General features: G+C 30.0%; 1 protein-coding gene across 3 annotated transcripts; it reads right to left on the bottom strand.

Annotated features, from left to right (window-relative positions):
• Positions 1-1,197: 1,197 nt before the first annotated feature.
• On the bottom strand, positions 1,198-21,634 carry LOC114127361 (LIM/homeobox protein Lhx2). Of its 3 annotated transcripts, none has more exons than XM_027991579.2 (5): positions 20,993-21,634; positions 13,597-13,849; positions 9,924-10,312; positions 2,328-2,602; positions 1,198-2,245 (listed from the first exon to the last, which is right to left on the bottom strand). In XM_027991579.2, exons 2-5 carry the CDS (start codon positions 13,827-13,829, stop codon positions 2,072-2,074), a joined length of 1,071 nt encoding a protein of 356 aa, XP_027847380.1. In that variant the 5' UTR covers positions 13,830-13,849; positions 20,993-21,634; the 3' UTR covers positions 1,198-2,071. The 3 variants fall into 3 exon arrangements, with proteins under 3 accessions (XP_027847380.1, XP_027847379.1, XP_050058162.1); XM_027991578.2 differs by having other exon boundaries at positions 20,990-21,631; XM_050202205.1 differs by lacking the exon at positions 20,993-21,634 and adding an exon at positions 20,725-20,892.
• Between the last annotated feature and the right edge of the window lie 5,486 nt (positions 21,635-27,120).

Below are 27,120 nucleotides of genomic sequence, written 5' to 3'. Positions count from 1 at the left end.
AAAAATTATAAGTCATACCTAATTAACTACTCGATTTAAATTAGATCTTCTCAAAAAATTATTCTGGTTAGGAATATTAAATTAAAAATTAATGCTATCTTTCAAAAAAGTAAGAAAAAAAAGATAAAAATAGTAAATGATATAACTTTTTTTCAAAAATATTGTTTTGTAATGGTTTAAAATAACCTAAAACATATTTAAAAAACTTAAAATAATTTTGAGTAAATGAGTATTTTAAGTAATATTTTACTTTAAAATAATATGTGTTTAGATCCCGGATGAGGTACGTTAATAGTTAGTCAGGTAGGCATCTGAAAAATAATATAATACACGAGAATCTACTGTATACACGAAAAAGAACAAGTTTTTGTTAAAGTTATTATTGAAATTATTTTTTTTTTTTGCTTTTTTAACATATATTTTTTCAACAAAAAAAGAACATGATTTTCATAGACATTACAATATAAATACACACACGTATATAATATAATAATAATAATAATTATTATTATTATTTTTATAATCTCCTAGAAGTATATAATATAATATTATATTTTAATAACGAAATTGTAATCGGATCTATTTACTATTAAACACTAAAATATTTGCTAATAATCTTGTTTTTTTTTCAATTTTATATAATATAGTTAATATTCTTAATAATAAATTGACTAGAATTTAATAAGATCAATTGCTTTGGAATAGCTTATCTGCATGTGTTGTAAGCAACAAAGATATTGGCCCGAAACAATAACAGTATTTATAACAATCCTCTTCTCCTTATAATATGATACAATATAAAGTTGATATTACAGTACCTTTGGCTTTGAAGCTATATTTTTTACGTGACTAAGTTTTTTTTATGGACTACACAATTGCACGGAAAATTAAAATGTTCAATTATTTTTTTATGTTTTACTTCCTTGCATAGGTATAAGGTATATACCTAATGCGTTTGGTCAATACACTTGCAAATAAAAATTCACAAAAACGGGGTCAATAAAACGCACTCGTGGTTCTTGTAAACTGATTATTATGATAATAATATAGTCTTTAATTATTATTTTAAACCGGATATAATAGTTTGATAATTGAAAAAAGTAATTTTTATAGGTACATCAAAAAAATTGAGGTGTGATATAAAAAGGAATATTATATGTGTAAACTAATAGATTTGTTACGAAAAAAAAAAATTGATTTTATAACATAGTGACAAGGGTTTTTTTTTATAACTTCTCAGCCAAGGCGTGTACGCGTACGTATTATCATTGCCAGTCTTTTCCGTGCGGTATACACTTATTTATTTTTTATTTTTTTACGAGTCGTTTATACTAATTACTAATTAGGCCGACCATTCAATTAATATTACTTTTTTATTCAAGCACAAAAGAAAACATATACAATTAATTGCGAGTATTTAGCGACCTTTGAGTGTACGCCGCACGCGAATAGGCAGCTCAAATAACACGCGTGTTTAACATATAATAATATATACGTATTAAACTTAATTAATAATAATATGTTACAATGTACAGAATACAAATTATAAATACATACTTATGTATGTATACATATATATAATATATATATATAACCGAGAGTGTAATAATAATACATCAAGTTAAGGAACAATTGTTTTCTCTTTCTTATACTTATAATCACTTAAACATAATAATATTATATATTAATTACAATTTCCAGTTGGTTATGTATATACTCGTACAATGCGTACACAAATTATTTTGTAAGAATATCGTAATATAACATAATATTGTATTGTTTTACTATTTTTATAAATGGTACCCAAATTGATTCGATCAATTGTTTTAACACACACGCGTACATGACAGGAAACGGCAATGACTCGTTACCGGAATTTCGTCTATTGCATTTTAAAAGAAGAAAACGGTATATATATGTATATAGGGAAAAATCAAATATTTTGTTGTCGGACACGATTATATTTTATTTCAGATACGCCTAACGTGCTCAGACTGGCTCACGATGATAATACTGTAATTATGACGATGGTTAATAAATATAACTACGACTTACGACTTAACGGGTGAAATCAAAAGAGATCTACAAAGTTTAAACCCTGCGAGGTCTGGGTGTGTCCCCTGATGAGATCGGGGTCGGACGGCGTAGTCTGATTTTGATTCGACATGGAACTGGTTACCATTTGGTTGTTCTCTTGTCTCATAATGTTTCTTCTCCATTTTGCTCTAGCGTTTTGAAACCAAACCTGTGTACGCGAGATTGTCGTAATATTCACGTTATAGTCGCTGTATATTATAATATAATATTAACATAATTCGACGAATTACCTGTAGCACTCGTTTGGACAGTCCAGTCTTTTGAGCCAGCTGTTTTAAGTCCTTGGCGTCTGGGTTTTGGTTGATGTTAAAGTACGACTTCATTGTGCGCAGCTGGTGATGTTTGAATGACGTTCGCATGCGTTTCGTTCGCGTTTGCTGATGTTGCTGCTGTGACATGCTACCGGTAGTGCCCATCGTCGAAGAGTTTGTGGGCGATGACAAGCTGGACGTTTCGTAAGTTAATGACTCCATCGATGAAGATAGGTCTGTGGCTTGCATGACTTCTACAAATAAAATATATTATTTAATTATAAATATATTTTATTAAGTACAATACATTGTTCAATAACGGCAATAAAAGATAATGTTGTTAAAAAGCTCACGTTTTAATGTTTCGAATTTGAAAGTATGTATAGAAAATGTAATCTACGTGAGATTTTTTGTTTTTATAAATATAATTATAATTAAAAATAGTATTTATTTTTTTTAATACAAATGCGATTTGCATTATTATACTATTAAATTATACACGGTAGGTGATAATTGTCTAGAATTATTAATCCGAATCTAAAACTATATATTATTTCTGTACATAAAAAAAAAAAACGGTAAAATATAATTATTACTTGAGTACCTATTTTTAAAAAAATCATAAAATACACAACGCACCTTGCATTTCATCATGTATGATTATTTAGACGCCGGACTAATTAAGTCTAGTCGAATTTATGATAATGAGTTTAATATATACACGCACACACATATATATATACAATAATTCAAGTATATTATAATTTAATCGAGTAACGCGTGTAAATCGAGATCCAACGTCTACAGTTAAAATAAACGAATTGGCACGAATAGAGTACACACACGCGTAAGTCGTAAATAATAATATAATATATTATATTATATGTTGTGTAAAGGTAGATATGTATATGCATGTGTTCATATTATATCCGCTATTATAGTCTTAAAAAAAGGAAAGAAAAAAAAACTGACTTACGCGGTCAGTAATTTATTCATTATTAGGTGGACTAGTGCACTATAGGAGCTGCAGGAAACGTCATTTAACCACCGCACATGGTCTTGCAGGACTTGCTACAAGAACCTATATCCCCTTTCTCCACGAGTATCGACATCTGGATGGCACGGGGGCGTCCATTGTTTGCAGAACGTATACGTCATATATACTTTTCTCTCTCTCGATTCCTGTCTCTTTTTGTATACTTTGTATACTACCCCCTCGCTCTCACTCACACGCTCTCTCTAAGCGCTTGTTCTCTTTTCATTTATATATATAATATATATGGCATATCATATACGTAGGTTTAGAGTTTTTTTAAACTCATACGGAAATAAAACGTATGTTTTATATATATGTGTACACTTTAGTGACGAATGACGGACAGGTGCCCCACATCGGCGAAATAATCCAAAATAAACAATGCGCATAAGAAGTGTGCTTGGGAAAGAAAACATTTGTTCGACACAAACACTAGCCGCCGAGGTTAATGGGCACAACTATTGACGACGCGTTCGGGTCGGGAAATATACAGAATAAAAAATAGAGAGAAAGAGAGAGAACGAGAGGGAGAGAGAATGGAGAGCGAAAGAAAAGAAACAAGGGTAGTAGTGATGGTGAAAAGTAAGGTAGGGAGAAATGCTTAGAAATAGTTTTTTTTTTCAATGACATCTCGTTATATCCACCAACGACGAATGGAAATCGTTTGGAGGTTATGTTTTTATGTCAACTCGCTCGTTGACAGCCCCACATCGTACTTTCGTACGTGTATATATAATTTATACACGTCGCCTCCATTGTTATTGTTGTTGGACTTAGGAAAAGTGTGTACATATATGTGCACAAGTTTACATGGCCGGATCGGATCTATTCGGTTGTTCAAAGGTTTTTTGATACGATTTGTATAGTAAAGTACACATGCCTCGTTTGTTGTAAGTATAGTTTGTACCAATATATGTATGTAAGGTATACATTGAATACTCATTTAATAACGTATTACAAAATTTATCATACAACACATGGTGACATATGCACTTACAAAATTACAATTTTAAAAATGTATTATATTATGGAAAGAACTGCAAAGTTGTTAAAATTTGTTTCAAAATCTATAGAATAATCTGTAAATTAAGTAAATCTATGAACATCGATAAATATTCAACATGATAATGAGTGAAAAAGAGTTCACAGCCAGAACCATGGTAAAATAAGTTTACTTTTAAATTATTTCTGGTATTTTTAATTTGTATTATCTACACTATACACTATACCGGTAATTTAATATGAATAGTGAGTATTATAAATGGTCACCACAAAAGTTTTTTAGCAGATCCTATACAAATTTTTATTTTGTTGTGTATAATATTTTATAACATATTATTTGAAATTTTTTAGCACATATAAATGCAAATTAACATAAAATAATATGTTGTTTATGATTAAAAAACTATATGATTAATAGGTTTTTCTGTATTGTTTGTAGACATTAATCTAGTTTATGAGAAAGTTCATCACAATAATTTTAAGTAAATAATCAAATATACTATTAGCTGTGTAGAATATATACTAACGAAACATAACATTCTGAAGAATAGAATTATCGATTACATCACGTATTACAAAATAAAGTTTTACTTGATTTCATATTGAATGATTGTTATACTTTCAAATAATTACACGAATACCAAGACACTGTAGATTTGGTTTGTGACAATTCGGATCTCACACGAAATTTTTCGATTAATGTATTATCATTTAAAGGTTAACGTTACTAATGTATTAATATATTATATTGTGTATAATAATTATTATACAGAATGCAGGCTACCTTATTTTATAGCTAACAAAAAATAACAAGAATACGCGTTTACCCGTCCTTTATATCCTGTATGTATATATCTATTTATTTTATACGAAATTACTTTTGTATACGTTTACTTCGATTCGATTAAGAAACAGATAGTGTAATATTCAGGATGATTTTCCAAGTATACTTACAAATTATTAAGATTAATTTGTACTACTTGAATAATAAGTATCCTGTAAAGATATTAACTTCTGTTTTTTTTTTGTCTTATGACAATCTTTCTTTTAAAAATAAATTATTTAGATGATTTTTGAAAAAATCTTCTTGTATATTAAGGTTCTTCCATATTAGGTTTGATAGATAAAGTTAAAGTGCTACAGTGATTTAAATTAATAATAATTTATCAACATATTTTATAATTTATAAAAATGGTCATTAGTTATAATATTTCGTCTATTTTATAGTTTTATAAAATAATTTTTAAAGATATTTATGTTTATTACCTGTAAACATTTAAATTACTGATAAACTACACGTTAGTTTTGAATTAAATATAATATCTACATAAAAAAAAAAATTATCTTTTAAATAATTTACAGTAAAAATGGGTATTAGATTCTTATTTGAAAATCATAAGTATGAACAAAATATGAAAAATCTCAGGAATTTAAAAACATGGTTTTTAATTTTATTATATTGAAGAATTTCAAAAATCAGGATTTGAATAAATTCATTACTAAATTTAAAAAATGGGGGAGAGCGAGTTTAGTGAATTACTTTGTATTATATATAGATGATACACGAATCGTTGTTTTTTCAGTAATAAAATAAACGTGAGTACCTCCTATCTATATATATATACCTACCTACGATATAATATTTTACATTCCCGCGGAAGCCCCCGCAGTAGGACTATATTAAATTTTAATTGGGCCCCGTCAAAAGGGTTCGTTTTTCGTTGACATCGAACGGTTTCCATACAGATATATATACATAACATGTTAATAAACCTTATGAATAGGAAGCGGTGGTGGCGGCAGGGGATGAAATATATTATTACTATTACGAGGACGTGCCGATAAGACTGTATAATAATATTATAATGTGGTGTGTGCGTTAAGAATACTCACACGCGGGGTAGCGCGTTGCTACCGGGTGCTCGCGGCGGCGATCGTCCTCTGGGTGGCCTCCGGCGGCGTCCAATTAGAGGTGCGACAACACACGCTCCGTGTAAAATCGTATATTATTATAATATCGTCGTCGTCGTCGTCGTCTCGGGTCCCCGGGAGTGTAAAGAAGTTTTTGCTGCTCCTACGCGCGACGACCGAGTAAAATAAAATAAAAACCGACGATCGAGAGAGTATATGTGTGTGTGTGTGTGTGTAAGCACTTGCATATAAATCGTCTTGGGGACGACGACACGGTTTCTATCTTAAAGCCACCGGGTGTGTGAGCGTATTTATATATATATATATAGAAAGAGAGAGAGATAGACAGAAAGAGACGTGAAAAAGAAATAAAAAAAAAAAAAAAATACAATCTTCGCTTCCAGTCTCTCGCCGATAATATATTATTATTATACGACACACCATCCCTCCGGTAAACTATATATAATATACATCATGGTGGCACCGTTTCCAATAAAAATAAATATAATATATAGTATTTCAGTGTGTGTGCGCTGCGACTGTATATTATAAAGTATTTCGTGTTCTGTTATTTACAATATATATTATACGTATTTATCGCCTCCGTCGATATTACACAAGCGCGCGCATACACACTGTATTATAAATAAACAATATATAATAATGTATACAAGTACACAAAAGTAACTCTTCGTTTATCGAACGAACATCACACATACATTAACGTGTATAATATTCATTTGTAATCGTTCATTATCGTTTATTCAAATTCAAATTTTTGGAATTATATAGTATATACCGATATTTAAATCTGTATTTTAGTATGGCTTTTTTGTTAAACTGTAGCAATTTATTTATTACTTTTTTCAAATGAGAACAATTCTTTTTTGGCCGGCCGTAAACTGTTTTGCAAATGATTTTCATATATTTTGAATAATTTATTCATACCAGCAAAGTTTGACGAACAAGTCCTTTCTGTGTTATTAAATTATCGTTTTATAATAATTTGTCCATCAATTTTTGAGGAATTCAATAGTATAGTATACTTGACTAAATATTAACTTCATAATATGTATAGTACATTTTCAAAAACATCATTTATTTAACAATGTACAGTAAAAGGAGATGTCCTGTTTTAGATTTGTATCCGGTCATTCCTTGAATTATACCATAAAAATCTGTTAATTTTAAAATATAGTATAATCTTAAAGTACCTACTTATAGTTTTTAAAATTAAAAAAAAAAAATCAGAATTTGAATAAACTTTTAATCAAAGGATAAAGCGGGGTTGTACGTGCTCGATAAATTGCTCCGTATAAATATAGGAACTGGTTCGAAAGGAAGAGCGCGAACTATAGTGAGCTCACATGCGCTCTTCGCAGAAGGCCAATACGTCTTTGCCACCGGACGCGAGTTAAATTTATTTCCGAACGTTACGTGATTTATATCGCAGTATGTACGTATTTATATATATATACGTACTCTGATGTAGGTAAAAAGTAAAAGAAAAAAATTCTTCTTCCCTTCCCACCACTGTCAACATTTTATTCGTCACCTCGTCTGCAGTGCGTTCTACGAAATAATATACCACGGTTATGTACACCGTATCACGTTGACTTTCAATTAGCTACTAACAAATTATCATTTTTTTCCATCGTTCCATATTATTAATTTATTGCAGTATAAATATTTTGTACATCATATAAGATTAAATTTCCGATTTATGAATTGCACAGAGTTAATTATTTAACGCTATCCAATTTCAATACAATACTATAAATTATATTAATTATGGCGATTTTTTTGAAATAATTTTTTCAGTAACTGTATTTTTTTTTTCTGAAAATTAGTTTATCAAATACATATTAAAAATAAATCCTGATTACGTATAATAGGTTACGGGCAAATGTTGAAATTGCCAAAATTTAGAAATTCACAGACAAAGCGGGAACTTCCTATAATGCTTGAACAAAAGCTATAATATTTCAAAATAACTGGAAAAACCTAATCGTGACTAACATCATTTGAGAAAAAATGTAGCAACTATACATTTGAATATTTCATGGTTTTATAATTTAGTTAATTTTATGTAAATAAAATATAAATATCTCAAAAATATTTTTTTATTATTAAATGTTTTATAATTTACTATTTTATACTAATCAATTTATTTGATAATAATAAATTAAATTAGAGCATGAATAATTTCTCATTATTTTATTTTAAATTTTTAAAATAAAAATTATAACACTACCATAACTATAGTATAATACTACAATTATATTAATTTTATTGTTATTAATATATATTGATTTAAAAAATTTGGTCCTACTGGACCTACTGTGAAATATTTGAATACAAATAGATATAATAATTGCAACGGAATATTACGTTTTGCCTAAGTATCATGCTCAGTTCGAGGTTTTACCCCATCATTTATGACATATCTATACGACTATACTCAATTTCGACTTATGTCCGGAGCGTAGACATAAATCTAAAAAAATTTAAAAATATATGATATTCAATTATAATATATAATACTTAAACTAAATTAAAATTAAAATCTTGATAAATATTGTGTGTGATTTATTTTGTTACACTAAATATTTTATGCAATGTTAAAAGTTCTCATAGAAGTATCAAATTATAATTAAATAATATTTATGATACATAGGTATTATGCAAATAAGTGTTGTTTAAACTTAAAGGTACTAGACGTTAAAAAAAAAATTAATAAAACTCAGGTGTTCAGGTACATGTATTTTTTTGCACCTACTTAAACATTATGTTTTGTAATATTGCTCACACATTTAAAATCTATATTAATTTTATTTATATATTTTTAATTCAACAATATTGTAAAATAGAATTAATCAAAATCATGTTAAAAATAAATTTAACAAAAATGTATATTTTTTATTTGTTTTCAATGTATTATATTTATATAGTATTATATATATATATATATATATAATAACAATATATATATATAAATAAATAACAGGAAAAAAAATACTAATTGGACCAAAATTGTGAGAGTTACAAGAGCTTCAATAATATTTAAATTATTTTTGCTACGACTGCTTGAGCCAGACGAAGATTAGTGATATGGATGGGGTTTACAGTAAACAACATATAAAATCAGTAAATTTTATAAAAACTTGTTTGGCATTGAACATTTTATGTATATATAAAACCCTCTATTAAAATTATGTTTTTTGCCTAATGTATACTTCATTTGTTAGTCTGCCCACCAAAGAAGAATTATTCAATGTGTTTGAAGTAATATTTAAATTAATACTTTTAACACGACCACATTTAATAATTTGTCTCATTTTATGTGATTAATATTTATAATGGTCGTATTTTTAATATTTATTATTCGTAATATATAATATTTTATGGTTGGCAAATGACGTGCTCGAATTTGATAATTTATTTTAAGCGTTTACTAGTATTATACGGTCTTATAAATGATTAGTTATTAAAATTAATAGTTTTACTCACTGAACAAGTACAAGTTAAATCAATGTTAAATTTAGTGAAAATCAATTAAGATATTTTAATAAGGTACAACTGATTCGATGACGCATTATCGGCATTATAATGACAGTAATACTCACCCAATGTCGACTGCGGTATGCTGAGTACGTTGAGCTCGGTAAGTCCGTTACAATCGGCCGTCGCCATGGGTGGAGACAGCATTTGAACGTTTCTCTTCTTCCGAGGCCTGCCCTTGTGCACCGACGGCCAGTGATGGCCTGCCGCCCGGGGTGGGCTGCACATCGGCTCCAGATCGCACGCCATGTCCCTGTGCTTGAGACGCTCGTAGTCAGGCCTACAGAAAACGGCACCGTCCCGTACTCCGTAATAGTCGCCTTTGCACAGGACCGCACCGCACGCATAACACGCAAAACACTCTACGTGGTACACGAGATCTTTGGCTCTCATCACTAGGTCGCAAGCGCCGATCCCGCCCTGACACCGGGCGCAGCGTTTTATCGAGAACAACCTGGAAAAAACACGTGCAGTTAGTACTTATAAAGTCATTGTACAATTTATTATTGCATAGATCGTCCAGTGGCTTAATTGAAGGGTCATATTGATTGAAACGTATAAATCCTAAAATCTTCCACAATAAAGAAGTATAATCTAATACATTTATAATATGATGACAAAAAATGTATTTTCTTCAAATTATTACATATACCTAAGTATATCAAGGATCTCCCGTTAGGTTAACGTTAATAATAATCCCATACATTTATGAAATAATAATATCATGTTAACTTTGTTATAATATTATCTGAGGCATAAGTAAAATCCAAAATAATATTATTGTTTCATAAATGTATAGGATTATTATATCACATTTGTTTTTTTAAACAAGTTATAGTACCTTTTTGATGAAATCTTATGCTCTTAATATATTTAACGATATGGGTACATGAGTGTTTTGTTTCTAAGCCATACAATGAGTTTCAAGTCTTATGTAAAACAAGCAATTAGGTTATATTTCGACTTTGATAAATAAATTATTTTATCAACATGGTTATTTTATCCAGTAACACCACTAATCTCGTCGATACGTATTATATATATTATACGAAAGTAAGATGATGGTGATATTATAGTTAAGCTTATCATAAAAAATATATGCTTATTTCGATTATATTCGTATAGTTTTAGAATATCGTTTGACCGTTTGACGTTTATATAGTATCTTGTTGGCAAAGTTTAAATGTTTTAAAAATATATTTTGAAATAAGCCTATTTTAAATATTTGATATTACATTTTTATACTCTTTGAAAAGTGATTTCGAGAAATACATAAATTAATGAAATTGAAAAACCACTGTTTCACATATTTTAGTGACACATTTTTAGGATAAGTAATCACATAAAGTAAGTGGACATACCGATTTTTCACCATAGGTATAAAAAAACACCACCACAGAGATAATTGTTTAATTTATTTGAAGTGGACGACCAGCTACGAGTAGTAAACGTTATTATTATATAATACAAATCTATACCTCGAATTCGATGAGTAGCACACTCTAATAAACACATTGTGGCTCGGGCTGGACACGTGCAAAAAGAAAAGGGAATTTTAAAATACTCATCCTGTGCCGCTGTACCTATTACAGTGGGAGATTATCTAGCCAAAAATCAGCGATCGGATTTTGATTAGGAGACGCGTGGCCGACCAACGACGACGACACGAGTTTATAGGTAGGTATAATAGATACCTACTAGACACCGCAACAGCGGACATGTGGAAAAACGGCGGGGGACGTCCGAAAACACCAGCTATCGCGGATAACGTTCGACCATTATATTATTTTAAAGCAGTATATCATATTGTAATGTATTAAAATAAAATATAATATCGAGTCGAGACCGTCATCGCGGAAACAATGATTATATATGACAAGAGACTGCACGTGCACATCTCTCTCCGGGTGCCCCGTGGTATAATATAATATAGGTTGACTACCCTATAAAAGCGATTCTACAAAGGGATTAAGTACGCGGCAGGTAGACTCGATCCACCGCCGCCGCCGCACACGTCCGCGGTATATACCGCAATATTATCGTCGGTGCAGATGTTTTGTATCCGCCCAAACGGCGTGCGCGGTTCACGAGTGAACAACCCTCAAGTCGGTCTCGTTATTACCGCTGGCACACATATTATATGTATTGTATTAAAGCCTGCCTGTCAGCCGATCGTTAGAGAAACGGAACGTGACCGACAGTCGGTAGATGGAGCCGATCTCAAAAAGCAGTTCAAACTCCACATTGCAATGCCCGTGTACACTATAATATTATTATTATTATATCGTGATGTAGCGATGATTATTAATTAATTTGTCGAAAAATCTTAGAAACCGATTTTCATCCACCCGGGATAATATTATGTTTTATTCGCTTATCACTACGCATTTTATAATATCGTTCTAAACGAATATGAAGCGGAAAATATGAAATAAAATATTGAAATATATTTATATAGCGAAGGCGCGACTTCTTCAATATTATAATATACACGCGCAACTCACTTCAATAGGCTTTGCAGTGCCTATTCTCTCCCCTCATTGTATTATATTTTAATCCTTGTACTTCATCAACTCAAACGTGATACGCACGTGCGTACAATTATCCACATCATATTGACAGGAAATCTGATTCAATATTATTGGATTGAGATAAATCCATAGAATTAAATTTGTTCTGAAATACTACACTATAGCACTCATACGTACTAATACGATTAATATATATTTGAGTTTTTATTCGAAAAATCTATAAATAAAAGCATTTTTTTACACTACTATTGTTGGGATTCTTAAAACTTACCTATAGAGGTATATCACACCGTTTGCATATCATGACAAAACGCAACAACTTGAACAACTATTCTTTTGTCTTAAATTAGATCTGTTTTGTTACTATAATCGTTTACCATATTTTTATAAACTAATAATTACTGGGGTATTTGTCCCCCACGCCATAGGTCAGAATTCAACCGGAACCCGTAGTCATCATGCGAGTAAATTAGGGTGTTCGCGTTGCTGTTAAACAAAGTCTCCCTATACGTAATTGCATTCAGAAGTCGTGTAGTTACGACTGAAAATAATTTTAAACATAATGACTTCACTTCAGACATTTACATACAAAATCTTCGTATATACCATTGCAATGTACAGTCTTAAACAAATTAATTTATTTTAAACTGATATACTGTTATATTATTTTTTTCCTAGTCTGATCTAGAAACAACAGTTTAGGTATAGCCTATATTTATGAGATATTTTATAAAAATTCTTATTTATTCGACAATTTTGTATTACTAAAATAGCCGGACTAGCCGGTAATACTTAAGTTTTTGTTTATCCATGTACTGTTTCGATGATAAATATTATTAGTTATTATCTACTTATTACTATTAAGTATAATATCATATCACATATCATATATATATATAAATGAAAATCAAAAGTGGTATAATCTCATAAACTCGAAAATAACTTTAAAAAAAATTTTACATAGCGTTTTATTGAAAAAAAAAAAGTAAACCTATTGTTATAAAATATATCTCATATTTATAATATTTTAGTTAAAAACAAACGAGAGAAAGGGGGTACTAATGTGATACTCGGGATACTAATTTGCTTTTAAGAGCACCAATGACGGTACAAGATTTATAAACTATTAAAAATATTACACAAATATTTAGGTTATCTAAAGAATCATAAATGTATTAGATACTCTACGCTATAATAGTATTAATACCTGTAATAGTCTTGTTTGCAATAGATGTTTCCGTGCCTTGAATAACACGTTAGTTCTGTGTCTAGTGGCAGTTTACATTCGGCACATTGAAGACACCCGATGTGCCAACACATGTCCACTGCGGATAAGTAGAAACGATCGTCTATGGATCTACCGCAACCGGCGCAACAAGCTCCGTTGCTGCCGTCCTCCGGATCGGCTACCAATCCTGGACTATGAATATCCTTCAGCATATCAACTCACAGAACATGACCTGTGAAAATAGCATACATAATGGGTCATAATGTAGAAGTTGTGCGTTCGAAGTATGTATTATTATAATTTAGTAAAATAAATTGTTTGTATACTATAATTTATAATGATTAATATGATACATTTTTTAATGTTTTAACGGGTTGATGTCCACCGAGTTTAGTGTTTAACTACTCTGGAGTGGAATCCAAGCAAGCCGAGATCAGGAGTTTCTAACTTGCATCCCTTTTTTAATTCCAATATAATTGATAACTATAGCTAGTAAATATAAATTATTTTTATAAGAAAAAATTCTATACTGAATATAATATAGAACAAATAGCATATTAAAAAAAAAACTTGTTATGTATAACTATATTAACAATATTGTAATTTTAAATATATTTTATTTAAAAAAAATTGTATTTTTTTCTTTTTACATTTATTATAAAATAAATGTAGCTTATAGCAACCTTTACAATTGTATCCTAGGAATCTTAAAAGGTTGAACACAACTGCTTTAGACAATTTGGCTCAACACAATATATTTGTTTGGTATGTAAAATGGTTTGTTCTCGGAATGTTGGGTGAACTAGTGGCTATATTAAAAGAGACAATCTGTTGTAATTGCCAATTTTCGTAATGAACACGAACACTTGTCATGACGTTGAAGTTGATTAAACATAAGTGTTTATATTTAAACCAGAAAAGTACATTCTATATACGCGATTTACTCATCAATTTGTTTAAGTTGTTAGTACCTATTTAATCAAGTAAAACGGTTTAGTCGAAATGGCTAGATTCCAAAATTTGAATTACTTTATACAAAAAAAGCTGTAATAAACCCTCAAAATTATTTGACTTTATAGAAAGCACTAAAAAAAATATCACTATCGATTGAAATTGAGAAGACAGCCGTGTAAATTCTTAATTATATTCAAACACAGTTGGCTATTTTTCCAAACCTACGCAAAAAAATAATAATATAAAATATATAGATAACATAGGTATACTAATAATAAACAGTATAATTATATTATTGTGAAAAACAATTGTTGACGTTTTATCATTGATTGACAGAATTCACTAATATTTTATAATATTTTCTATTTTTTCTGGTTTTCTTGAGCATACATACATGACTTGAGTAGTAAAAGTTATGAATGTATAACAAACAATTTTTTTTAACATCTCTTTTAATTAGAGCTCTGACAGTGACGGGTTATTTAATCTAGATCTTCAAATGTTTTTTTTGTCCCTTTCCCCGCCCCCCACAACAACCACAACACCCACCTATTCATGCTCTTTTCTGGCCACGAGTCAAAAAAACTGTAACACCAATTGCTAGACCTTCCTCTAATTACACGTATCATTTCGTAAAAAGTGTTTAAAAAAATTATAACTGCGACTTATAAAAAAAAATTAATTATCATCCTTCCATCGTGTGGCAGGGCGTTATAGTAATTTGACATTATGGTATAGTATTTCTTGCCCCCCTCCCCCAAACAAGAACCTGTTAGTTTTAAAAACCACTGAAACCGGCTATAAATAACACCGTTAATGATCCCGCAAAAACACTATGAATGGAGAAGATGATTTTTTTTCACTCCTATAAGAATATATTTTCTGTACGAAGATTGAAGTTTTCAGGGCTTGAGATCGATTTCAAGTTCAATAAAAATTGTTAAAAATCTTTTAAGAAATTAAAAGATATTCAACATTTATATCGAAATTGAAAAAAAATAAAATCAATAATTTAGGTGTATGAAAATAATAATGATTTTATAATATTGTTCATTAGTATAGATAATAAGTTAGGTATTACTTATAAGGTATTAGTATATTACCTACCATTGGATAATATATATATATATAAAAATAATTACTTATTATTATTATTTATACTAAAATATTCATTTTCGTAAGCCGTTTCACAGTAGTGATTATATATGGGATGCGCGAATGACGACAGATTTCAAATAGTAAGAAATTGAAATTAAAATCATTAAAATGTAAATATTATATTTTAAATCTAAAAAAATTAAGTTATGTTTAAAATCGAATTAATTGGCATCGAGTATTCCGTTGAAATTAATATAAAATTAATAGTTGTAGGTAAAAATATTATTAGTTTTTTGTGAAAATTATTTTTTTAATTATGACCACTATGTATACATAATCACAAAGGACTTTAAGGTAAGTCAACTTAACCATAGATATCACCTGACCATAGTTGTCTTCTAAACAAATAATGAAATGTATTTGTTATATATTGTTGTCACAATTTATTACGATTGTATATATTTAAAAAAAAGAAGAACTTTCGCGATTCTCTGCCTATGCATACAACATTATATTATTATACTTTTAAAACGTGTGTGTGCGTTCTCTTATTTGTATAGGTCCGTTCGTTATCTTGTATATCAAGTACCGTTGTCGTCGTTGTAGTCTTATCGTACACGCATAATAATAATACTTTTGCAGTGGTAAATAAATTGCCACAATTTATAATCGATTGCTGCTGTATAGTTGTTTATTTTTCTTCGACAAGCGCTATTTTTTTTATGATTCCCATTTATACATATAAAAATATATATCCGACTTAAGAGTGGCGGCGGCGGCGCATTTTGTTATAGCGGAGCATTATAAAAAAATAAAACACGCGCGCGCGCGCTCGCGCTCACACACATGTTCATATACACACACATAATATAATAAAAATACTTCGCAGGTGAAATGACCGCTCGGTTTATATACCGAGCACAGAGAGAACCTGTCTTAGCCAATAAAAGCCATTGTTGCAATACGGTTGAGATTCCTACGGGACGACCGGTTTCGACTTATTTGGAAAATTCGTCGCACAGTAAAAATCTATCTGTAGCATGTACGTTTTATGTGGAAAAAATTCTATAAGAATGGAGAGGCGGAAAAAAAATAAAGTAAATTCGATGACACACGTTGCCTTCCCCTCCGTATCTATCATAACCGGATTTTTGGGTCACAAAATGTCAAAGTCACCCGAAAAGCGGTGGCCATATTATTGTTATTCAGACCACTAGGCTCGATCCTCGCAACAAAAATGTCAAACGGAAGTCTGCGAAACGTTTTGCATCGGATTTGTTCACTGTTTAAATCACTAAAGTCGCATTCCTCCATATCCATACAAACGAAAAATACCTAACCTAACCCAATCATCTTGCGTAATAACAAAATATTCTCATAATAATTATTATAAAAATCGTAGTCAAATCAATAATAGGTACCTATATAATATTATAATTCTTTTTAATTGTTACATTCACTTGATAGGACTTAGAAAAAAAATATTATCATGATCTAGAATTATATTATATTTTTTATAAATTATTTAAGAGCAAAATTATTAATAGTACGCCTATATGGATTGTTGTTTGTTATATATTATGTATACCATACATTTTTGTATTTATTAATTTAATTTAATTTTTAAATGAAATTATATTCTTTATTTAATAATCGAAATACATATAATATTATTAACAATAGTCATTCATTTTACACATTATGATATTATAGTTATTAAAATTGATGGTATCAGCAATAGAACATATGAAGATAACTTATACAACTAATATATTTTTAATCGTAACCATAAAATATTTAAAATAGTAATAAATTCATAACTTAAAATCTTCACCAAAAATAAAACTTGTTTCATTCAATATTGTAACGTCGACTATTGTATATTGTATATATATATTGATAATTTAGCCATGTATCGACGTATTTTTTTTTTATTATACCTACTAGTTATATCAAAATGTTCTAACTACTATAGAGATAATTGATAACCACCATCCGCATAGTAAGTGCATATATTTTTTTTTATTCTATCTTAAACGATTGGCCACACAATAACTTGTATAATTTGTACATACTTTTTTTTATATGATATTCCATAATACGATGACTAATTCACCAATTTAAATCCTAATATGGGTTATTTGAACCAAGTATAGTGATCGTGTATCACTGGTCATGATGTACGTGATCTACCATGATCACATCGCAACACGTCGTCTTAATTACATGGAAAAGTAAACAATACTCTTAACTTAATACATAAGTATACAAGAAAAAATCGAATTCTGAATTCTTACAATTTCACAGTAATTGTTTAAGTAACTTAAAGCATCAAATTAATATGTTATCAAGTTGTGCATAACATTTAGATATGCGCCTATGATAATATTCTAATGCTGGATTACATACGTAATTACTAAACATAATAATACAATAATACAATTAATCACTAAGTGAGTTTTAAACGTTATTAAGTGGTCCATTAAATTTTAGTGAACAATTAAAATATTCGATTAATTGTATAACTCAGCATAGGCTTTAAAATATTATATAAAAAAAAATAAGTACCTTTAAAGAAGTATTGATTAAGAAGGCAGAGAGACGGTCAGACTTGTATAGAGCCTTATTCTATAGTTCTGTACCTATTTCAATATCACAGATAGCAATTGATAATAATTATTGTTGTGGTCAACATATTCATGAGCCATGTATAATGAATAGGTATAATGCAATAAGCAACATGATTTAAAACTATGTATACAACAGCAACATTTTAAATTAAAAACAAGAAACTTCTTTAATATTTTTAAAACATATAGTGCATATCATTTAATAAAAATTGGTACACAATTATCAATTTATTATTATTAGAGAGTATAATTTTGTGTATATATACTATATAATAATAAAATAATATTCGTAATGTAATTGTTTAAAAGAATTTTTTTTTTATTAAATAAAAAGATTATTTTAGGAGAAATATTTCAAATGGTTTATCTCAAATCTCAATATCTGATAATTAATTATGTTCTTGATTAAATATTTATTTTTGTGTTTATAAATATAGACTAAAATAAGCACACAAATCTGCAGATATTTTTGATGTGACTAAAATTATGAAAATACAAAGAATTTGATTATAATATTTGTTTTTTAATATATTACATTATTATTTATAATAAAACTTGAATGTTACCTTAAGTCAGGACAGTATAAGTAATTAATAAGAATATTATAGTATTGTATTTAAAAAGTTGAATTTGAAATTCAAATAAATTATAATACTTTATAATATAGGCCCACACATTGTGTAATACACAATATATTTTATATTTTATGATATTTATAAATTTATAGTTTTATTTATTTATTATTCATTAAAGCCATCTACTGTGTGGTTATTAGCCCATGATATACATATATGAATATACTATTTAATAATATAAATATATATATATTTATGTATGTTTATTTAGTATATTTGTATATTGAACATAGATGTATATATAATAATCATTATAAACATTACTCTAAATCGTTACTTGCTTAACTATACTACTTATATCAATTATATAATTTTTATAATTAACTAAAGTATAAATAAACTTTAATTTACAAGTATATTTGGTGAATATATACAAATTAATATATTAAACTATCAGTAATATTATATTTAATTAGTTTTAGATAAAAATTGTTTGTGTATTATTTTAACTTAATAGGTATCTGGTATATATTATGTTTTAAAAAAGTTACTTTTCAAAGTAGGTATTTTCCTTTTCTTTTTACAGTTCGAACAAATAAATTTGATAAAACGAACAATGCGTATAAGTTACAATGTATTATAAAAAGGGCGTGGAAAATTCGCCCTATTAAAATCACGTCAAGTATATAATATGGTAGTTTTTCAGAAAAAATAAATAAATTCATAAGTTTATACAATCTGGTTAGGGTGAGGGAGACTTATGTTTATAGTGGGTTTACTGGTGTAACCCTATATTATTCGTGATGGAGATTTGTTCTTCGAATGAAGAGTGAAGATTGATCATCCGTGATTAATATGTGTACAGCGTGGATAAAAATTCAGTATGTTTCAATTCATCGTATTTGATTCGCAAAATAGAACATGAATCAAAAAAAGCAATTTATTATTTTTAGTAATTGAAAAGTACCTATATAGTATAAACAAGTACTATAATATAAACAATAACTATAATAAATGTATACTATAAAAAATTTACAATTGTGATTGAATACATTTTTGAATCACTAGCAGGATAATATATACGTAATCGGATAATATCTTTTATCTATTATATTTTAATTAATTTAAAACGTACATTAACTTAACTTATTTATATATATACCTATATATGAGTAGCATATGTAACATGTTTTTTAACTTATGTTAACAATTTTTTTTTAAATTTAACTACCACGGATAAATAATAAAGAGGAAATTATAAGCAGTTAAAGTAATTTTTAATGCATAATACATAATGTGTGCGGATAACCTATGAGAAGACTGTTATGCACTTTATATTTTGGATAGTCTGGTAAGATAAAATTACGAATAAAATTTAAACTTAAAGTTAACTAAACTAACATTCTTTAGTTCTTAATAACCCTGTTTTATGTATTACATGACACGAAATCGAAGATCCAAATAAAGTATTATTGCATAAAAATATTCATATTCGATTCATGGAAACTACCACAAATAGCTAACCTTGGTCCCTGCATTTGTACGACTCAGAGTAGCTATAACACATAGTTATAGTAAGTAGCAATGAGAAAAAAAATACAAATATGAAATGCACGTTAACATTATGATGATAGGTACCCTTAGTCTAACGAAAACATCAATACATACATTAGCACACTATTACACACCTAAGGAGCTCAAATATCTAATATTATTTGAAAACAACGATTGTTCCGAGAGGACCACCGATACGATATATAACGCATAACACGACACAGCACACTGAGCCATCGAGGAGAATCCAAATAAAACACATTTTTTTATAACATAAAAATACGCAAGGTACATACGGAGACCCTGCCGCTCGTTTAGATCCTTGCACTCGCATGCACATCTCGGAGTAGCGATAACACGTCGTCGACGGTTGAAATGAATAATTTATTTAAACGTAAAAAGTCGATTTTTTCGTACTTTTTCTAACCGTAACGTTAAAACATAATAATATACTATTATACCTAGACATCGTGAATAATTACGAGAGTAATGATAATATTATCATAGCACTGCTGCAGTATAGTTAGGCGATATTAATATAATAACGTATAAAAATATTACCACGGTATCCTTGTGTGTCTGTCAATGCGGCGGCGGCGAGAATACGCGCCGTCCGTGCGCGCTCATCCACCTACGACGACGGACTGTGTGCGCGAGCGCGCGCGCGCGCGATTCGCACTGTACCGACGACGGACGGCTGCTGCGGCGGCGGTGGCGACCACGACGACGCGCCGACGGAGACGACTGTCGGCGGACGTCGACTTCGGAATAAATAAAAAATAAAACGAAATTTGTAGTCGGCCAACACGCGCACTCGGACGGCCGGCGAACGCGGTATTATTACGATAACGGTAAGATCATATTGTAAAATTATTACGAGCGTACTCTCGACGGGGAGATAGAGAGAGAGAGCGATTCGGCCGAGGCGGTTGCGGTGACCGTCACTGCGGCCAAGCAGAAAAAGCGAACCTACCTACCGTAGTCGGCACCCACACCACGAGGATATATCGGCGGCGGCGGCGGCTCACAGAGAGAAACGCGAATCATCAGATAACGCTCGGGCGCGCGTATAATACGGGTATGACGCGGACGGGAAACCCGGCGGCTCGGCCCCGGGGCGCAGGCCGCGACGGCGCGTCGCGATCGCCGTGGTCGTCGTGCGTACGGTAGGGCGAGCGGGTACGAAAAAACGGCGAAAAAAACGCGGTCGGCGGCGACGGATATAATAATATATAATATTATAATAGTAATAATATCGTGTGTGCGTGTGCGTAGTGGGTGGACGCGTTCGCGGGCCGGGTGGGAGCGCCGCCGTCGACGGTAAACGCGCGCGCGCGCGCCGCACACACGCGCACGCGAATACGTAAGCGCGCGCGTCCGTGTGCTCTTGTGTGCGAGCGATGCTGCGCGTGTAGAGTGGGAGGAGTGTACGGGAGAAATGGACCACGCCCTCTCCGCGTCCCCCCTCGCAGCGCCGGAGACCCCCCCGCCGCAGCTGCCGCCCACACTTCTGCCCGGAGACGACGTCGTCGTCGTCGTCGTCATCGTCGTCGCCACCGCCGTCCGCCGTCCGCCGTCGTATCGGTCTCGTGCTGAGCGCGCGCGCGGCGGGCCCGGTAAGTATAATATCGATTGCGAGTGCGCTTCCGCGAGGAGCACCGCGCGAGCCCGTCGGCGACGACGGCGGCGGCGGTGACAATAGTTTACATATTATAGTAGTTGGTACCTACAAAATATTACCGCCGAAACGTCGTTTGATGTCGTCGTCGTGATTTCTCCGAAGGAAAACCGTATCATGCGAAGGTGTTCGAGCCGAGTTACGTATTACTATTATTATGTTGTGGGAATCGCCGTAGGTACACGACGTGCAAAATCGCACGCAATGCCGTTCGCCCCCCCCTCAAAGAGACCACGATAACTACCCGTTTGCAATGTACGGACGACATTAAAAGACCGTGCATATGATTTTTTCAGATCTGTGTGTTAACGTCGTCGATGAGTATATTATGTTTATTATACTTACTCCATAGTATAAAGCATTATAAACGTTACAAAATCGCGATCAAATCATAAAAGATTAAAGAAGTCAGAATTTATTATTGTTGTGAGATAACGATAAAATACCTGATGTGGTAATGCACTTGTGACCTGCGGCTGGGAATTATATTTTGTACATCTATAAGTATTAGATAAAGAAAAGTCAATTTTATTTTGTTTAAACCACATTGATCTTAAAATTTAATACTAGTAATACTATATACAAATAACATATTATCAACTTACAAGTAAACAACACATAAGTCACATGAATGCATAATACACACATATTTATATTATGTTAAGCTTATAAAGAATCAAATAATATTATTATTTATTACCACAATTAACACAAATATAATACATGTATATATATACAAAAATATTCGATATTGTTTGAATGCTTGAATTTAGAGTATTAATTATAGTTTGCTATACGAGTAAATCGTTGCCAGAGGCATTTTTAAATGTCTACTTACCGAGTAGCTATCAGAAATCGAATAAAATTGGTTTATAAATTTAAACTTCTTGAACTCGTACGAAATAATATAATTGAAATGGGACTGAAAACTAATCGGTGATTTATAATACACGAAACACGACAATATATTATATTAGTATACAACTAATTACTAAAACATAATATATACCATATTACACTAGTTATTATACAATTAATCCTTATAAATTATAATACTATGTTAAATATAATAAATTAAGAGTTTTAATATTTAATACAATTGAAATTCGTTATACTTTGTAAAACTTACAATATCAATTATAATATATGATTTATATGATTATGATGTATGTTTGTTATTTAATATTATGCATAGAAAATATAATTAGGTTGAAGATATATTAATTTAATTATTTTAATAAAATTATCAGAAGCGTTTCACTAAGAACACTCATTATGAATATGGAAATATGCCTACCACTTAATCCGACGTCAAAAAATATTTGGAATAAAAATTAGACTACTCGAATAAACAAATATAAAAATGCATCTTTTAAATTAAAAAATCTAAAAACATACGGATTACAACTGTGTCTATGAAAACGTGAATAACAATATACAGGAAATTAAACAAAATTAAATCAAAATTATGTAGGTTTATTTTAATGTAAAAAATCATATAGCAATACTTTCCCACCAACAACATCTCACATATTATAGTAAGAATCATCCATATAAAGGTGTTTAATAAATTACAACATTAAATATAATAAATCTGTTAGTTGAATTTTTGAATTTTTAATCAAATATTGAAAGAGTGGAAAATATCCTTATCAATGTATTCGATCTACTGAATTTGACTTGTCATTAATAAAATACTTTTATACAAACATGGGATTCAATTTGTCTATTGTCCATATCAGTTTCACCACTTTTAATCAAAAGTATGAAATGCAAATCTAGTTAACCTTCACTCTTTAGTCTTCACTCTTCAGTAATACTATTCCAATCCCACTTCTACACAATGAAAAGTGTCGTTATCGAATACGACGAAATTTGATAATTTTTGATATTTTATAAATTTGAATAATAAATTAAGAAATGTAATCAAGATAAAGAATTGTAATAAATATGTATATACATAATAAAGTTGAACCATTATATACAATCATATATGTACATTGTACATTGTACAATGTACATCATGATGAGTATATTAGTATATAATATATATTTTATATTTTTATACGCATTTATTATAATCATACATTTTTGTACCTCTGAAAACATAGCTCAAATTATTTGATACTCAACTATAAAATAATAACTTTAATACATGTATAATATATATAATGTACATGCACGTATGATGAGCCGTAGTAAATGTGTTTCAAGTTCATTTCAACTCGTCACCCTATCCCTAACCTGGCAGTGTTTATTATTAATCGTTTGTTTATTTTTGTTTTTTAGATCTTTGACAAATTGCAGTCACCGCCGACCGCGTCTCTATTTTATTTATTTTTTCTCTCTCCCCCAATTTGACTCAGCAACGGCGGCAGCAAGCGTTTAAGCTGATTAGTTGTTCGGAAAAGCGTAAAACCCGTTTAAACCTCTCTAAACAAACAGAAAATATTCAGTAATTCGCATTTATTACATTAAAAACAAACATGTATTTTATTTAACATAATGGTTGGCGAACCGTTCGATGGCGAGGGTATACATAAATATAACTGGTCAAATCCCTCGAGTTCAATAATATGTATATATGATGTTGTAACGTTATATTGTTTTGTCGTTGTAGTCGCGTAGCTTTTCTGCAGAAGGCGCGGTATAATGAACCCTCTTGGTTTCTTACTACAAGCCCTAAAATCGGAATAGGATTTATTTATTCTATTTTTTCTCTGCTGTTCGTTGTACCTCTCTATACATATTAATATTTATACTCTCTTCATTACGCCCGGTGCCGCTGTGTACAGTATTTATTTGCCCCTGAAACATCCACACATCTTTATTCTCTTGAAGCACTGGGGTAATAAAGTTTCCATATTATAATGTATACATTATAATTATTTAAATAATAATAAAATACATTATTTGTACATATATGTACAAACAAAAATAATAATACGTATGCACCTTAGTATTTCGTGTACTATGTAATGTACACTAATGGATGCATGTGTATTGAGTAGGTACATCAGAATTATAGGTAATATTATAAAATAAAGTAGTCATACGTATAAGTACAGTATATACTACGTATATAGGGTTGAATAGTGAGAATTCCTGAATCAAAATTCATATTATACACTGATTACTGCAGGATTATAAAAATTAATTTTGCAGGGCGGTGGCAACGGCACTGCAGGTACCTATGTATAATATTATTACACGAGAGGCGAATTATATTCCTTGTACGAGCATTAGGGTTTTTAGGCTATAAACACGATTATCGTTTGTTCCTAACCCTCTGTTCTAATTAATATAAACATTACAAATAGCAGGTGTTAATTATTCATTTTTTATTATTTTTTTTTTTTTATGAAACATTAAAAACACGCGCGCCCGCCGTTACCGATTACTTAGCTACATATTAATATAATATATAATATATATAGGCTCGTGCCGTCTTTATAACACCGTTTAGTGGTGGTCTGCTTGTCTTGAAGGCCTGCTGGATCATGCAATACGTAACGTACGGACTAATATAATACTATAACGAATTATGTTACATTTATACGTATACCTATACATTATAATGTATAATGTAGAAATAATAAAAAAATACACCTGTCCGCATAAACTCCTCCACCCCACACTATCAACATTCACGTCGTAAACGTCGTTCATGAATATTAATAATAACAGACACGAGCGCGCACCATCGACACGTAAACAAAATTAAATATTATGATAATTCCAACATTTCCAGCGACAAACGTCTTTCACATATTTTACACATATAGAAGCGTGTACGACCCGAACGCGTTTAGACCAGCAGACGTGTTTGAAACGATTTTTGCCTCGTATTTAATTTTCATTACATTTATTAGATTATATTGTTTTATGAAAACGTTAACCTATTCGCATTGGTTATAGAATTTTATAATCAATGCTATTCGGTGGCCTTTTCGGTTGGTGCTTTTCGGTGATTTACGCGAGTACCGCGATAGTAATATTATGAGTGTATTGTATAATATTATAAAAGCAAAATCAATTTAATTAATATCAAAAGTTATGATTTGTTATGATTCTTAACGTCTGCGTTTAAATATTGTTTAATTTTAGCATACATAAAAATAAGTGAAAATAATGTTTATTAATCACTTGAATAAATATGTAGCTTAATGTATTACTTTAAGATAATTTATAATTTTTATGTACCTATTTAAAATGATTTTACTATTCAAACTAAATACTTATATTAATACTTTAAATAATGATATATTTCTCACCATAATATAGTTTAATCTTGAATTTGATAAAACTGTAATAAGATTAGGAATGTATTTATAATATAGTAATATAAAATATGTAGATACTAGACTGATATTTGTTTACCACGAAAAAACGGGTTTTAAAATCTCACATGCTTGAATTTATTTGCAAAACCAGTTAAATTCAAAATTAAATAATCAATAAATCATTGAACAATAACAAAATCTAATTCACTTTGGTCAGTAGAGTTAAAAAATGTATAAATAAGCAACGTAAAATGCTTTCTTAAATTATCAAATATTTTTACCTACCGGCTTCGATGGTTGCCTAACTTAACGCCTAAAAAGATTTATCGTTCTTCTAAAATAATTTACATTATACAGAATTGTTATGGTATAATCCTATAAAGTGATATTAATATTAATAAACATTAAAAAAATTTAATAAAATAAAAAAAAACTTAAATATATGTAAATAACAAAAATGTTAGTCAACATACATAACGCATCAATATTGAGTTTTACAAATACTAAAAAAGAAATCAGATTGTTGACGGTAATACAAAAAAAAAAATGAACTATTTTTAAGCTATAGTCAAACAATTGTTATAAAATTAAGTAATTGTATTCATAAAAGGTTTAAGAGTTATACCAATAATTATACTTAATATTAAAAAAAAATTAAGCAAGATAAATGAAGTATTTCAAGTTGTTAAAAACGAAGTATTATGTATTAAAACGGCGGTGTTTATTGATAT

This window comes from Aphis gossypii, chromosome 2 (genome assembly GCF_020184175.1).
Source record: "Aphis gossypii isolate Hap1 chromosome 2, ASM2018417v2, whole genome shotgun sequence".
Classification (NCBI taxonomy): domain Eukaryota; kingdom Metazoa; phylum Arthropoda; class Insecta; order Hemiptera; family Aphididae; genus Aphis; species Aphis gossypii.
Note: the sequence above shows the minus strand (reverse complement) of the source record. Positions and strands in the feature narration are given on the sequence as shown.

Coding starts and splice junctions, on each gene's coding strand:
- LOC114127361 (XM_027991579.2), bottom strand. CDS start 13,829: ATGCTGAAGGATATTCATAGTCCAGGATTGGTAGCCGATCCGGAGGAC. Junction 2,603..9,923: donor CATACCGCAGTCGACATTGG/GTGAGTATTACT, acceptor TTTTATTTGTAG/AAGTCATGCAAGCCACAGAC. Junction 2,246..2,327: donor TGTCCAAACGAGTGCTACAG/GTAATTCGTCGA, acceptor TCGCGTACACAG/GTTTGGTTTCAAAACGCTAG.